The sequence below is a fragment of the Toxorhynchites rutilus genome, chromosome 3 (genome assembly GCF_029784135.1).
Source record: "Toxorhynchites rutilus septentrionalis strain SRP chromosome 3, ASM2978413v1, whole genome shotgun sequence".
NCBI lineage: Eukaryota > Metazoa > Arthropoda > Insecta > Diptera > Culicidae > Toxorhynchites > Toxorhynchites rutilus.
The window spans coordinates 28148786-28164040 of record NC_073746.1 but is presented as its reverse complement, the minus strand read 5'-3'; the positions used below and the strand labels follow the sequence as shown (position 1 = coordinate 28164040).

Sequence of the window (15255 nt, the reverse complement as noted above, 5' to 3'; positions counted from 1 at the left end):
TTTTTTCTAGGAAGCATAGACCAGCAAAACCAAAGCTTCAACTTTTGGGTAAACCGATCACTCATGCAATGTCATTCATGTATCTTGGGGTCTGGTTCGACTCCAAATGTACTTGGGGGGCCCATATTAGGTATCTGAGTAAAAAATGTCAACAAAGAATAAACTTTCTCCGTACAATTACCGGCACCTGGTGGGGAGCCCATCCCGAAGATCTTATAATGTTGTATCGAACAACTATTCTCTCAGTGATGGAGTATGGCAGTTTCTGTTTTCAATCAGCTGCCAAAACACACCTCATTAAACTCGAGCGAATTCAGTATCTTTGTCTCCGTATTGCGTTGGGATGTATGCCCTCAACGCATACCATGAGTCTCGAGGTTTTGGCAGGCCTACTCCCACTAAAAGATCGCTTCAATTTATTATCTCTTCGGTTCCTCATCCGGTGTAAGGTTATGAATCCATTGGTGATCGGAAATTTTGAGCAATTGATCGAGCTAAATTTTCATTCTGGATTCATGAATTCATATCATGAATTCACCTCTATGCAGGTTGTTCCTTCTTCGTATATTCCCAACCGTGTTTGTTTTCCTGACTACATCAATTCCTCTGTACATTTCGATCTGTTCATGAAGGAGAAAATCCATGAAAATCCAGATTATCTTAGATTGGGGTTCGTTCCTACAATCTTCAATGCAAAGTATGGGCGTATCAATTGTGATAATATATACTTTACTGATGGGTCCTCTATGAATGAGTCCACAGGATTTGGAGTGTTCAACGTATTTTTTAGCACCTCACACAGTCTTCAGAATCCTTGCTCGGTATATATTGCTGAATTGGCAGCGATATACTGGGCGCTGGACAGCGTCGCCTCACGACCTGTTGAACACTATTACATTGTAACGGATAGTCTTAGCTCTGTCGAAGCTATCCGTTCAGTGAGGCCGGAAAAGCACTCGCCGTACTTCCTTGAGAGAATACGAGAAATTTTGAGTGCTTTATCCCGACGCTGTTATGTCATTACCTTTGTCTGGGTCCCTTCACATTGCTCAATTCCGGGTAATGAGAGGGCTGACTCATTGGCAAAGGTAGGTGCAATTGAAGGCGATATTTATCAGCGTCAAATCGCCTTCAATGAATTTTATTCTTTAGTTCGCAAAAATACCATCGCTAACTGGCAACGCAAGTGGAATGAAGATGAATTGGGCCGGTGGTTTCACTCGATTATCCCTAAGGTTAGCCTCAAACCGTGGTTCAAAAGTCTAGACTTGAGTCGGGACTTTATCCGCACCTTCTCCCGACTCATGTCCAATCACTGTTCGTTAGATGCACTACTCTTTCGTTTCAATCTTGCCAGCAGCAATCTCTGCGTTTGTGGCCAAGGTTATCACGACATCGAGCACATTGTTTGGTCGTGCGAGGTGTATCTGGTCGCCAGATCGAATTTAGAAAACTCCCTTCGGGCCCGAGGAAGACAGCCCAATGTGCCGGTGAGAGATGTGTTGGCTCGGTTAGACCTTGATTACATGTCCCATATATATGTTTTCCTTAAAGCTATAGATCTTCGTGTGTGATTGTCCCTACATCCTTATACCCTCCTTTCCTTCCTTTGCGGGTAATTCGTCCCCTTGCTATAAATAGTAGAATAAGTTGAAATGTAAATAAACTATAGATATACGAATAGATTTAAGAATTGAGTGCTCATCAACATTGTTACAATTTCCTTATATCCCATCCTTCTCCTAAAAATATGTCACCCTTCTAAACTCGAGTACACCGCGAGTAATCGGTTTTCCACCTTACTAACCATAGATGTAAGAAAATTGTTTCTAGATATATATAGTTTTAAAAATATATTTAAGAATTCGGCTCCTTTAAACTTAAGTAACTGAGCCTGTAAAAATAAACGAATTAAAAAAAAAAAAAAAACAAGAGAGAACCACAAGCAGAGATGCAAAATTTCAGAAGAGCATGCTGAAATCGAAAATGTTTTTTTTTCAGTGCAAAATATCCACGCAACCATTATTTACTTTTTTTTCTCTGCGCTCACGACGATTCGACAGCTGGTTCATTATCATACTTGCTTTGATTTGGTTTACTGTTCGGCGACACGTCCGTCAGTTCATTCCGAAGTTCACTGAATGTTGGAAGCCAGTTATATCATTTATCATTGTATCTTGGTGAAAATTTCATTGATATCAGAATGGATTCAAGCACCGCGAAAAATAAGAAGCGTACGTATACGGACATCGCATTATCTTTCATCCTTGAGAATGGTGGAAAATTTAAATGCAACATCGATCAAAGCGATTGCGTCTATACACAGGATAAATTAGATTCGGGAAATTTCATCAGACATTTCCGCTTAAAGCATAGTGAAATCGCTAACTTTGAAGGCCTTCTTAAGGATTATGAGCCGCTTGCTAAGAAGCCACGAATCGTCGCAAAGCGCCCAATTGCCATAGATCTACAGGTTTTGATCGAAGCTGTTGTGAAACTGGTCACAGAACATGGGATGCCGCTTTCATGCATTGAATGGGAGGGATTTCGGCTGCTATTGGATCCTATTTGTCAAGCAGTTGGGTGTACGTTGAATCGCGAAACTATTAAAAATCCTTTGCGTATTATGTCCCAGCGGATGAAGCAGATCTTAATAGATGAGATGAAGGACAAACTTATCTGTTTGAAGGTAGATTCTGCTTCCTGCCATAATCGTCACATTCTAGGTGTGAATGTTCAATACGCTCTTCGAGAAAATGTCGTCCGAATGACTTGGTATGTACAACACAACGCCCCCACATATCACAAATGCAAATACACACGCAATTGCGCGTACCTATATACATCTAGCAGGATTTCTAAAATATGTTTATTTTTATAGGTATGGTAGAAGTTAAAGAAAGCCAAACTGCCGCTTTCTTGAAATCTAAAATAATGGATACGCTAGCAGAGTACAATGTGCCGATTGGGAACATTTTCTCTGTAACTATAGACAACGGGGCCAACATGGTTGCGGCGGTCAAAAAGCTAAAAGACGAGTTGGAAATGACATTATTTGAGAAATTGAACGACGTAAACGATACGGATGAACGAGATCAAGGACACGATATTTCAACTGAACTATGTGCTGAATTCAACAAACGAATCAATCTGGTTAGGTGTGCAGTGCACACTCTACAGTTAGCCATTTTGGATGTTGTGAATAAATCACACACAAGCGTAAAAAAATTAACCGAGCTGTCGAAAAAACTAAAAACGTTAAATATAAGACAAATTTTGACCACCATGATGCATCACATCCCCCTGTTTGGAGTCATACACGCTGGGGAGGAATTTTTGAAATGGTTCAATCCTTCAAAAATCAAAAACCATTTTTCGAGCAATTGGCCATTCAATTTCCTAAGCTTGGTAAGTATAAAAAACAATTAATTGTGATCAACAAAGCAACGAATTGATATACATTTTCGATTTTTTTTGTAATATATATCATTGATTTTAACAGATATTACGGAACATTACATTTTCATTGACAACTACTACGATGCATTTAAACCATTGTACATATGTACGAAAAAAATGCAAGAGCAACATGTCTCATTGCCAGACTTTTACATTGCTTGGCTCATGGCTATGAATGAAGTTGAAAAAATTAAAGAAAATTTATTTGTACCTGATTTATTAAATTCGCTGAAGACTAGGTTGGCAGCTCTACTTAAGTCTAGAGCTTTTAAAATGTCACTATATCTTGATCCACGCATGAATTATCATGGGTCTATATTTTTTCCACCTGAAGAGAAAGTGGAGATACAGGTAAAAACTTAATTTTGAACTATTTCTTATAAACTCCCGAATCCTACACACTTACTTTCCATATATGCTTCATCAATTTTCATCGTTACAGAGATACATTAATGAAACATGGCAGCGGATTCACCAACTACAATCGACATCATCATCCTCCATCATGTCAAACGAATCTTTATCAGTATCCGAAGGTATTGATGATTTTGATGAATATCTTACCGAGATGTTCGGTGGAGCTGTGGACACGGAAAATAGACCTCAAACGAAATTTTTACAACAGCTTCAGTCGCTGGATTTAGAACCACGTCAAAGTCACAGCTATAACGTTTGGGATCACTGGGTGAGCCGTAAGACAACGCATCCAGAATTATATGCAGTGGCCATGGTTGTGCTGTCTACTCCATCAAACCAAGTCTCCGTAGAGAGAGCCTTCAGCGTACTTGGTATAGTACTATCCAACCGTCGAACACAACTTGCAGAGGACACCTTGACAAATATCTTGTTGGTCAAGTTGAACAAAGCGTTGTTCCCACAAGCTATTTCCTCAGCTTATAATTGGAAAGAAATTTAAACAAAGGATTGATTTAGGCAGATGTCCATAAATCAAATGATACTTGTCGTCCAATTTTGTTGTTTTAAATCTACATAAAAATAAAAATAATAAACGAGTTTTATTCTCACATCTATACGAACGCGCGTATACACATCTGACGCAGTATCATTAGCATAATATTTCTTTGAATGAATTTTTGTTTCCATCACTTACAGCTAATCTAAGACGAATGCGAATATTTCGGGTGTTCATTGTCAGTGAATCAGTTTAAGAATGAGTGTGAGAAATAATGCAAAAATGAAATGTTTGAACGCGAGGGAATGTCGGCTGCATGATATTTTGTTCGGTTCATTTGTCATGAACTGAGGCGGATGAATTATTGAACACGATGTTGTGTCGATATCTTGCACTGTCAGTAAAATGATTATGAGAATTTGCAACCTTGACCACAAGTGTTCTTTGAGCCGGCGCTGATGAAAATTCAACTCAAGCGCACCGCTGGGTTTGGTTTTCTGAAGACTGGGTACAAGAATGGTGAGGAACTATCGGAAGGATAATAATGCTCGGAAATATACTGTAGTTTCCACTGCAGATTCAATGCAGTGCCTTGAAAAAGTCAAATCCGGAGAAATGTCCCACGCAGAAGCCGCTAGGCAACTCCATTGCAGCCGACAAACAGTATACAACAAGCTATGCGAATCGCACCAGAAACAGCCCGGACATCAGAAAGTTTTTACTGAGGCGGAAGAATTATCGTTTTCAGACCATCTCAGCTGCTTGTCCGAGTGGGGTTTCCCCGTTGAAACCGATGATCTGCGGGAAATAGTTCGAATTTATTTGACGAAGCAGGAAAGAAAAGTGCCAACTTTTGTAAATAACAAACCTTCACGGGACTGGGTGGCACGATTCCTACGCGATCACCAGCAACTAAGCAAATGTTTTGCACAAAATATAAAGTTAAAACGCGCAGCAATAACACGAGAAACAATCGCAGAGTACATGGCCAACTTTAAGGAATCTGTGGAAGGTGTTCCGGCTTCCAATATTTTTAATTACGACGAGACGAATTTGTCAGATGATCCGGGTAAGAAGCTTGCTATCTGTAAGCGTGGCTTAAAGTATTTTGAAAACGTGAGAAACTTCAGTAAATCTGCTACTTCCGTTATGTTTTGCGGAAGTGCAACTGGAGAACTGTTGCCACCATACGTGGTGTTCAAGGCAGAACATTTATGGGATTCTTGGGCACTCGAGGAACACGCTACAATCGAAGTGCTTCTGGCTGGTTCGACGAAAGAATTTTCGAGGACTGGTTCAAGACACTTTTTCTTCCAGCCATAAGGCATTTAAATGGACCAATTGCGCTGATCGGAGACAACCTCTCATCTCATTTGAATCCAACAGTTATTGAAATTTTCCGTCAAAAATATATTAAATTTATCTCCTTTATCTGGCTAATGCAACTCATCTGATACAACCGCTCGACGTAGCATTTTTCTCTCCAATGAAGCGTGAATGGCTGAAAATTTTAGGACGGTGGCGTGCCTCTTGTGAGGGTTCTAAAAACGCAACTATTCCCAAAGGTCGCCTCGGAAGCCTTATCAGTGAACTTTTGAAGGCACTAGCACCACATACTAGACGTATTCTAATATCGGGCTTCCGGAAATGCAGTATCGTACCATGGAATCCCCACGAACTCATTAACCAGCTGCCATCTGATAGCTTAAAGCCCGAGTTGATTGGAGACCGATTTAAACAATTTCTAAAGGAACATCGTAACGACGTGATCGGCTGTCCAGTTGAGCCTCAACCGAAGAAAAAACTAAAGGTTTCTCCTGGAAAAAGTGTTTCTCTTGATGAAATTCCAAAACGTGATTCGAAACCCATATCTAAGTCACCCGGTAAAAGGGGACGAAAGCCCAAAATCACCTCGTTGTAAAATACATTGATGTAATAAATTTATTTTGAAAAAATCCTTCAAATGCACATATGTATAGCCATCCATAACTCCTTGTTCCAAACAATGTTAATTCAGCATTTTCCTATGTAATTAATGTAATTGATGATGATTTTAAATTTTCAAATGACTATGTCAAAAGTAGCCCCCAACGTGCAACGGAGCTATTTTTGATCGCTCTATGAACAAAAGTTTTATATATTTTCGATGTATACTTTTCAGTCAAAATTTAATGATAACTTCGTCAAATTTGTGCAATGTAATGAATTTGATTTAACACATGAAACATATCCAATTCTGTGTGGAGCCGATCTGGCGTGGAGGTAACATCCATACTTCTCACGCTCAAGATCACGAGTTCAATTCTCACTCCCGACATTCTTCCAAAATGGAAGGTAAAAGTGACGAACCAGCCAGAAGCGTTGAAAGTCACTATAATACAGAAAAAAAAACTCCAATTCTGTGTTTGATATCCTTATTAAAACATCCGGAAAAAATGTTATACTATATTTACTTCCGAAAAATTACATGCATACTCAAACACAATAAAAATGTGTTGCACCGAGTGCCCTCGGAGGATGAAATGGCACAATAATGCAAACGGATATTTGAACTTTTTTTCCTCTCGCGCGACGGTTTTGTATTCTGTTTGTCCCTCCCGGTTGCTTCAGTTCAGCAAACGATGGCCGTAACAAAAAAAAAAGTTTATGCAATCCGTCATAGCGGGCGAGCTTGGGGAGCTTTCCAAAGTAATAACCCAACAACGATTCAGTTTATTGGGTTAGGATTTTATTTTGCAACCGTGAATTAAATTACCAGCTGCAATTAAATTTAATTATACTACCATAAAAGTCACGTTAATTTCCAATGGTAGTAGCGTGTCTTCCAGACAGACAGGCAAGCAGGCAGTTTATGTATGGAATCATCTATATTAAGTTCACTTGCGACTAACTGACTGAATCTCGGAAACCAGATTTCGAAATGATTAATGAACTCACTTCCCGTTTTCTGAATGGACTGAATGGACTGAACTAGATACAACTCTACGAAACATTTCGGTCGCTTTGCATCTTTTTTTCTGTATTATAGTGACTTTCAACACTTTTGACTGGTTCGTCACTTTACATCCATTTTTGGAAGAATGTCGGGAGTGAGAATTGAACTCGTCACCTTTAGCGTGAGAGGTACGGATGTTACCAATACGCCTGATCGCCTCTATTTCTGTGCATCTGCTGCCTCAAAGTGTGTGATGTGTTGTATTATTTTGAACGAAATGTATCGAAACATTAACTCTTTGTGGTCGTTTGTCTGCTCTCAGCCACTACAGCAAGAAACCATGCTAATCTTATATTTTACTCAACCAAGTATCAGTTTATGCTTTCCTAAACGAAACTTGATGTCTAGTGAACCTGTGCACGAATCAATACGTTGATCATATGAGTAATAGATAACGGTACTTAGCATCAAACAAAGAAGTCACCCGCACAAGACAACGCACAGTGCGTTGAATGCATAGGAATGTGGTACAAAAATCATAACAGCCGAATTATAGCCATTGTAGCACTTTAATGTGATGGAAATGATTGTTCATAAGTATTAGAACCACTGTTTGCATAAATGTCTCATATTATTTGATTAATTGCATAAATGTCTCAAGCGACAAAATCTTTGTTCATCTAAAGTGAAAAGTTCTGATCATTTCGGATACGCAGAAATCATTATTTGAGTAACTACTGGTTTAAATTATGTTGAAATAGTTGTCGAACAATTGTTTGCATAAGTGTCTTATGCCACCTGAATAATCTAATGTAAAAAAAATGTTTGTTAAAAGTGAAAAGTGCTGATCTTTTCGGATACACATTGCTGGTATTTATAATACATTTATTGCAAAAATGGCAAAAGTGTCTCATATTCAATAACATTGTGTATTGATTAATATAATTAACTCTTGGAGACTGCTTCGAAAGATTTCACATGAAGACGAATAATAGAATATAATGTTTATATGAAAGCATCACATGAAAACACATTGTTAAGTTAATACATGTATATTGTTCACAAAATGTTTATTTTTCATAATATTGCATGTATTACTGCTTTTTCAAGGAAAAACAATTCGGACCAGTACAACACCCATGCCCTAAATTAATACGACCGCGTAGGGTTAATTAGCCTCTCTAACTCAATAAAGTTTGTTGTTATAAGAGTGTAACTATGGAACATCAAGTTTGTTGATGTCGGAGCAAATGGAGCAAATGGTAGTTCCAGATAAAAAGTCACAGGAGGGTTGTGTCCGAGACACGACCGCATAGTTGACGTAGGATTCCGTTAGGCTATATGTTGATTTTGGATATGTTTGAAGAATTACATCGTTAAACTCTTTGATAATGATTTGATGGCCCTGAAAAGGGCAATTTTGTTTGATTGTTGGATATTGTTAGTTCACTCCACCAGTGTTTACCGAGTAGTGATGACAGAAAGATGGTAAACAGTCGATGGATGGTCTTCTTCTTCTTGAATGGCGTTAACGTTCCCTGTGGAAGTTTTGCCGTCTCAACGTGTGCATTAATTAGCGTCATTTACTAATACTTAGTTGAGATTTCTTAAGCCAAATAACACGCCTTGAATGTATTCCGAGGGGCAAGCTCTTGAATACGCGGCATGACAATGTGAGACGCTAACCACTCGGCCACGGGTGCACTAGTCGTTGGATGGTGCGTATCAGATAAAAGATACCGAAGTGGTACGAGATATGATGAAAACCGCCCTCTGTGATCCTAGACGAGATGCCTCCTATGTTATGTATGGATGAAATATGAAAAAAAGTCACTAATGGAATATAAAATAGTTACCAATACCGAACACAATTATAAATTTTTCTCATCAGTAAAAACATGTTACTTCAATATAGAGAAAACATATTTGAAATGGGAAAGGTAATTTTCTTTTATAACTTTCACTTTCTGAGTGTTTATTCAACCCAATGCGAATTTTAATTGGACTAACAGCACCTAATACTATATGTAGAGCATATGGGAAATCACTTTTTTAAATATTTTTTTCACTTTTCAAATTTTTCTCGCCGTATAAACTTTCCTTGGGTGAAAATAAACACAACAAAACAGACAGCTTAAACCAAACGACCCGTTCTCGAGCGAGAACACACCTTGGTTTTTATTTATGAAATATGAAATAAATCGTTCCATATATCAAGTCATTTTTAACACAACTGCTACCATATACAATTTTACACTTACACTCGTGCTAAATTTTTCACAATACACGATCGGCCATTGATATGAAATTTAACGAAGCAACCAACATTAAAGTTCCAAATTTTAATTTTATTTGCTAGAATTAATCGTATCACTCACCTTACTTGCAATATAAAAATGCCCCCAACTTGCATATATTATATTTGCAAAGCCGATTTCCCCTGGGCACCTTGGTTTTAATGTCTCTGTTAGGGAACATATTTCGGTAGGAACAAAAGCTCCCCCTACTTTCATATATTTGAAATGTCGATTTCACCCAGGCAGCTTGGTTTTGATGTCTCTGTTAGGGAACACATCTCGGTAGAAACAAAAGTTCCGCCTACTTTCATGTATTTGCAATGTGGATTTCCCCCAGGCAGCTTGATTTTGATGTCTCTGTTAGGGAACACATGTCGGTAGGAACAAAAGCCCCCCCCTACTTTCATGTATTTGCAATGACAATTCCCCCAGGCAGCTTGGTTTTGATGTCTTTGTTAGGGACCCGCCGCATGTGTAGTCAATTTGGACCAATCAGAAGTGGGTATTTCCGTTAGGATAAGGGTTGAGATTTTTCAATTGTTCGATAGTTAGTTACATGACATATATTATTTTCTTCAATATAAAAAATTGTTATGGAGTACCGAAATCGATTGACGCAAAAATTTCATCAATCCATCATTAAATGACTGAGAAATAAGCGTTTGAAATTGGACAATTTTCACGATGTGCTCGATTTTCGATTTTCAATTTGTACACCAGTATGTTCCCGAAAGACGTAATCCTACGTCAAAAAGTTCATCAAGGAACCCCATTGTATGTTTTGTATCATGGTTGAGCTTCTTCTCCTCAGCTAAGATAATGTCTATACACGTCCCTATGAACCGGGATTTGAATCAAATATAGAGTCACGTTAGCATATCATCCAAGTCAGCCCAGAAACGGACACCGCACGCGGCTACAGACTGCCAGATAAGCGCATCTTCACCAATGTGCACGATCAGCAGTTTTAGTCAATAAATAAGACCGATCGTGCTAGACCGAGTTAGTTAGTAAGAAGTACAGAGCGTAACCGGTAGTTGTAAAGTGAATAATTGTGAATAAAAGTGATTTAAAATAAACATTTCCTGTTTTTAAAAAGGCGATCACGGCCCGGGTAATGTGATTGGGGCAGCCTGCAGTGCTTGGAAAATCAGTTTCACGAACAACAGTGCAGAAACTCTTGCATATCAGCTTGCAGTTAAAGTGAGTGTGCCGACGAAGTCGAGGCTCCGCCGCGCGAAATTGGATTCCAAGCGAACCTGCCAGAACGACTGAGGTAAGTGAACATTAGTATAATTGTTTCACACGCGTTCTTAGGCGGCTCGCACACCGCAGCAATAAGCAACTAGCAAACTGCAGTACACAATATGCAACAGGAAACATATTTTGTTGTTCTTCGCATACCAGAGCAATAAAAACCCCTGACATTATGCAAACAATCGCCTTAATGTACGAAACTTGTCAAAATATGAGCGATAAGTTGCTATTCAACCGACACGCCGTGTTGCTAGCGACATGTGTTGCTCTGTAAAGGCGACAGCGATATCGTATTGCGTCGGTGTGCGAGATCAACAAAGATTAAATGGAAAAATCCATTGGTGATAATATTGCTTATTGCATGTTGACAGTTGCTAGTTGCTCATTGCTCCGGTGTGCGAGCCGCCTTAGAGAGACGTGAGGAAAATAATTTTATTGATTTCATTTACTACTCGGAAAGTGAACAGTTCTGAGAGAAGTTCTCTTTCCAACCGGCGCTGTGAAGTTCTTAGAGAATCGCAACACCGGAAGATAACACGAGTTCTTAGAGAAAGTGTCTCTTTTGCAAACTTATTTTTAAAACGCATTAAAACTGATGCCTAAGTTTTCCAGGAAAGCAAAAAGTGCTCTGGAAATTACAAGGGAATATTTAAAAAGGAGTAAATCAGAAACTCATATTAGCTCTGACATTAGCGAATCCGACATAGAATCGGTAGAGTCAGGCGAGTTTTCACATATCCCCCTGAGGACTGATTTACCTACACTTGCCACACTATCGCTTGATACAAACAGCGACATGGATAGTGGTATAGCACAACTTATGAGCCAGCTGACTCAGATATCTGATCAGCTCGCAAAACTAAATACAAAACAAGACGAGCACGACAGACAGCTCAACCTACTACTAAATCAACAATTTGCTGACGTTCCAGTTGTTGACAATGAAAGGCCAATGCACAGCAGAAGCTTGATTGAGTCGTTATCTCGGATCCCAGATCCGATAAAAAGTATCCCCTCTTTCGATGGGAATAAAAAACAGTTAAATACATGGATAAATACAGCGGAAAAAACACTCAACACATTTAAACCAAGGCCGTGCCAAAGATGCGATATGCATGGCCTGCGACATCGGTAGCTTCGCTGAGGCGAAGGAAATTTTGATTAACACACTGGGAGACAAATTCGAATTATCAACGTACAAAGCCCAACTATGGAAAAATAGACAAGGAGCAGAAATGACCGTACACAAGTACTATCAAATTACAAAACTGATAGTGCAGAATATTAAAACGCTTGCAAAGCAAGATGAAACATATGCCGCTAGTTGGGGGGCGATCTTGAAATTTATCGACGAGGACGCCTTAGCAGCATTTATTTCAGGTTTAAATGAAAACTATTTCGGCTTCGCCCAAGCTGCAAAACCAGAATCTTTGGAGGATGCTTATGCGTTCCTTTGTAAATTTAACTCTAAAGAAAAAATAATAATAACACAAGCTAATAATTTCGAAAAAAAAAATCAAAAACAACAGTGATAAAACAAATACCAATAACTCCAACAGTAAATTCAAATACCAAAAACAAGGCAAACATGAGACACCTGTTAAAAATGAACAACATGTTGAGCCCATGGAAATCGATCCTTCACTAAGGAGTCGACTAACCTTAAACAAAAGAAATATCAATAATCATGAGGTATCAGAATCAGAAGAAGAATCAAACAACGATGAAATCGACGAGAATGAACTAAATTTTCATCAAATCCAACACAAACAAAATCTAACTTAAACTATTTACCTTTCCTCGATGTAAAAGTTCCACAATTTAAGAGAAACTTAAAATTTCTAATCGATACCGGGGCTAGTAAAAATATTATCTCCCCTGGTATCATCAATAATACAGTAACTACAAAAACGACCGTAATAAAAAACATATCTGGTAACAAAGAAGTCAATAAAAAGGCCAAGTTGGATATATTCAACGGACTGATAAAACCGCTAACATTTTATGAATTAAAATTCCACACATTTTTTGACGGAATTATAGGTTCTCAATTCTTTGCTAAACACAAAGCAAAAATTGATTACCAAAAAGAAACTATCAATATACCTGGAAAAAAGAATTTTAAATTTCAAAAATATTACCCTGCGAATCAAAAACAATACGCATATACAATAACCTTAGAAACAAATACAAATGGTGATTGGTTTGTACCAACTTTTCAAAAACTTTGCAAAAATACTTATATTGCGCCTGGCTTATATAACGCGAATAACTTCAAAACAATGATTCACGTCGTATCTTCAAACAAAACTTTACCTAATCCCCCCAAATTAGGATTGGATGTTAATAATTTCGAAGCGTTCGATCCCTTGCCTACCGATAGGGATAACCTAATCTCCAGGGACGAAATTTCGAATATAATAAGAGTAGACCATTTATCGTCTTTAGAAAAATCAAAACTAATTGATCTTATCCACAATAATCAACAAGTCCTTTTACGCAAATGCGAAAAACTATCATCGACCACGGCTATCAAACATAAAATATTAACTTCCGATGAAACACCCGTGTACACAAAAAGCTATCGCTATCCACATCACTTCAGAAAAGATGTGGAAGAGCAGATCCAAGAGATGTTAGAAAATGGTATAATAACACATTCAGTAAGCCCATATTCTTCTCCAATATGGGTTGTTCCAAAAAAAAACAGATGCTTCTGGCAAACGAAAAGTTCGCGTGGTAATCGATTACAGGAAATTGAATGATAAAACTGTAAACGATAAGTACCCGATTCCTCAAATAGAAGATATCCTTGATCATCTCGGAAAATCTGTCTACTTTACAACATTGGACCTTAAGTATGGCTTCCACCAGATAGAAATGGATCCAAACCACAAAGAAAAAACTGCATTTTCAACGGAAAAAGGGCATTTCGAGTTCACCCGAATGCCTTTTGGATTAAAGAACGCCCCTGCCACTTTCCAGAGGGCGATGAATAATATTCTTGGAGATTACATAGGCAGAACTTGCTACGTATATCTCGATGATATTGTAATAATTGGAAGGAACCTTGAGGAACATTTCATAAATCTTACACTCATCTTGAAAAGACTTTCAGAATTCAATCTGAAAATCCAACTGGATAAATGTGAGTTTCTCAAAAAAGAAACAGAATTTTTAGGCCACGTTATAACGGAAGAAGGAGTTAAACCAAACCCAGAAAAAATAGAAAAAATAATTAATTGGCCGATTCCAAAAAACCAAAAAGAAATTAAACAATTCCTTGGTCTACCCGGTTATTACCGACGTTTCATTAAAGACTTTTCAAAAATTTCCAGAAATATGACAAAGTATCTAAAAAAAGATGTAGTACTTAATATTGAAGACCCAGACTACGTCAATGCGTATAAAACGTTGAAAGAAGTTATTTCAACGGATCAAGTTTTGGCATACCCTCAGTTTGAGAAACCGTTTATACTCACAACGGACGCGTCAGACTATGCCTTAGGAGCTGTTCTCTCACAAATACAAGAAGGAGTTGAAAAACCAATTGCATTTGGGTAAAGAACACTCACGGATACTGAGTCAAGATACGCAACAAACGAAAAAGAAGCTTTAGCCATTAAATGGGCCGTTACTAAATATAAACCTTATTTGTTAGGAGGTAAATTAACATTGATCACAGATCACAAGCCGTTGACCTTCATAAAAAACTCAGATAAAAACTCTAAAATATTACGATGGAGATTGGAGCTCGAGAACTACGATTATGACGTTAAGTACAACGAAAGTAAAACAAACGTCGTAGCCGATGCTCTCAGCAGAAGACCAGTAGAGACAAATAATAATTAAACTTCTCTTCTTTCAGGTCCTCCAGAAGTTGGACCAGAGACAAATACGAATTCCATTCAAAAACAACGCACAAAATATTAACCTCTCATCGGATTGTGGACCCCAGAACCGCAGTCTAACTGGCAATTTTTTAATAACGTTTGACAACTGCAGTATTCACGTGGATGACCAACTCTTTACGAGCATTGCAACGATCAGCAACGAAACTCAAATAATGCAAGGTGCTTTTCATAACCTTATCATCAATCGCAATATTTTGAAACTTCAAAACATCCAAGCCATCAGTAACCTCACATTAGTAAATAGGAAGCGAATGGAAACTTTAAAACTCAAACAGTACGATCATCAAAACTGGATATTTAGCATTTTTGGAGGACTAAGCACAACAGTAATAATAGTAATTGGGATTATTCTTTATACATGTCTTCGTAGACGAAAGATAGTCATCAAAATCCGTCAGCCCAGAATGAGGCCGGCTATCTCGCATAATAATAGCATCAATCAAACAACTTCTACAAATTCCTAAGAACGAGGACGTCCTT

The 15255-nt window shown here is 38.2% G+C and overlaps 2 protein-coding genes and 1 pseudogene across 10 annotated transcripts in view; all 3 read left to right on the top strand.

Moving 5' to 3' along the window:
* The window catches only part of LOC129777510 (histone-lysine N-methyltransferase 2D), a 578056-nt gene that overhangs the window by 156472 nt on the left and 406329 nt on the right, over window positions 1–15255 (top strand). The gene's annotated exons all lie outside the window — the stretch shown is intronic.
* On the top strand, window positions 2884–4491 carry LOC129777514 (uncharacterized; annotated as a pseudogene).
* LOC129772968 (uncharacterized) lies at window positions 4889–5695 on the top strand. The gene has a single exon (XM_055776511.1). The coding sequence runs from the start codon at window positions 4889–4891 to the stop codon at window positions 5693–5695; it is 807 nt and encodes a 268-aa protein (XP_055632486.1).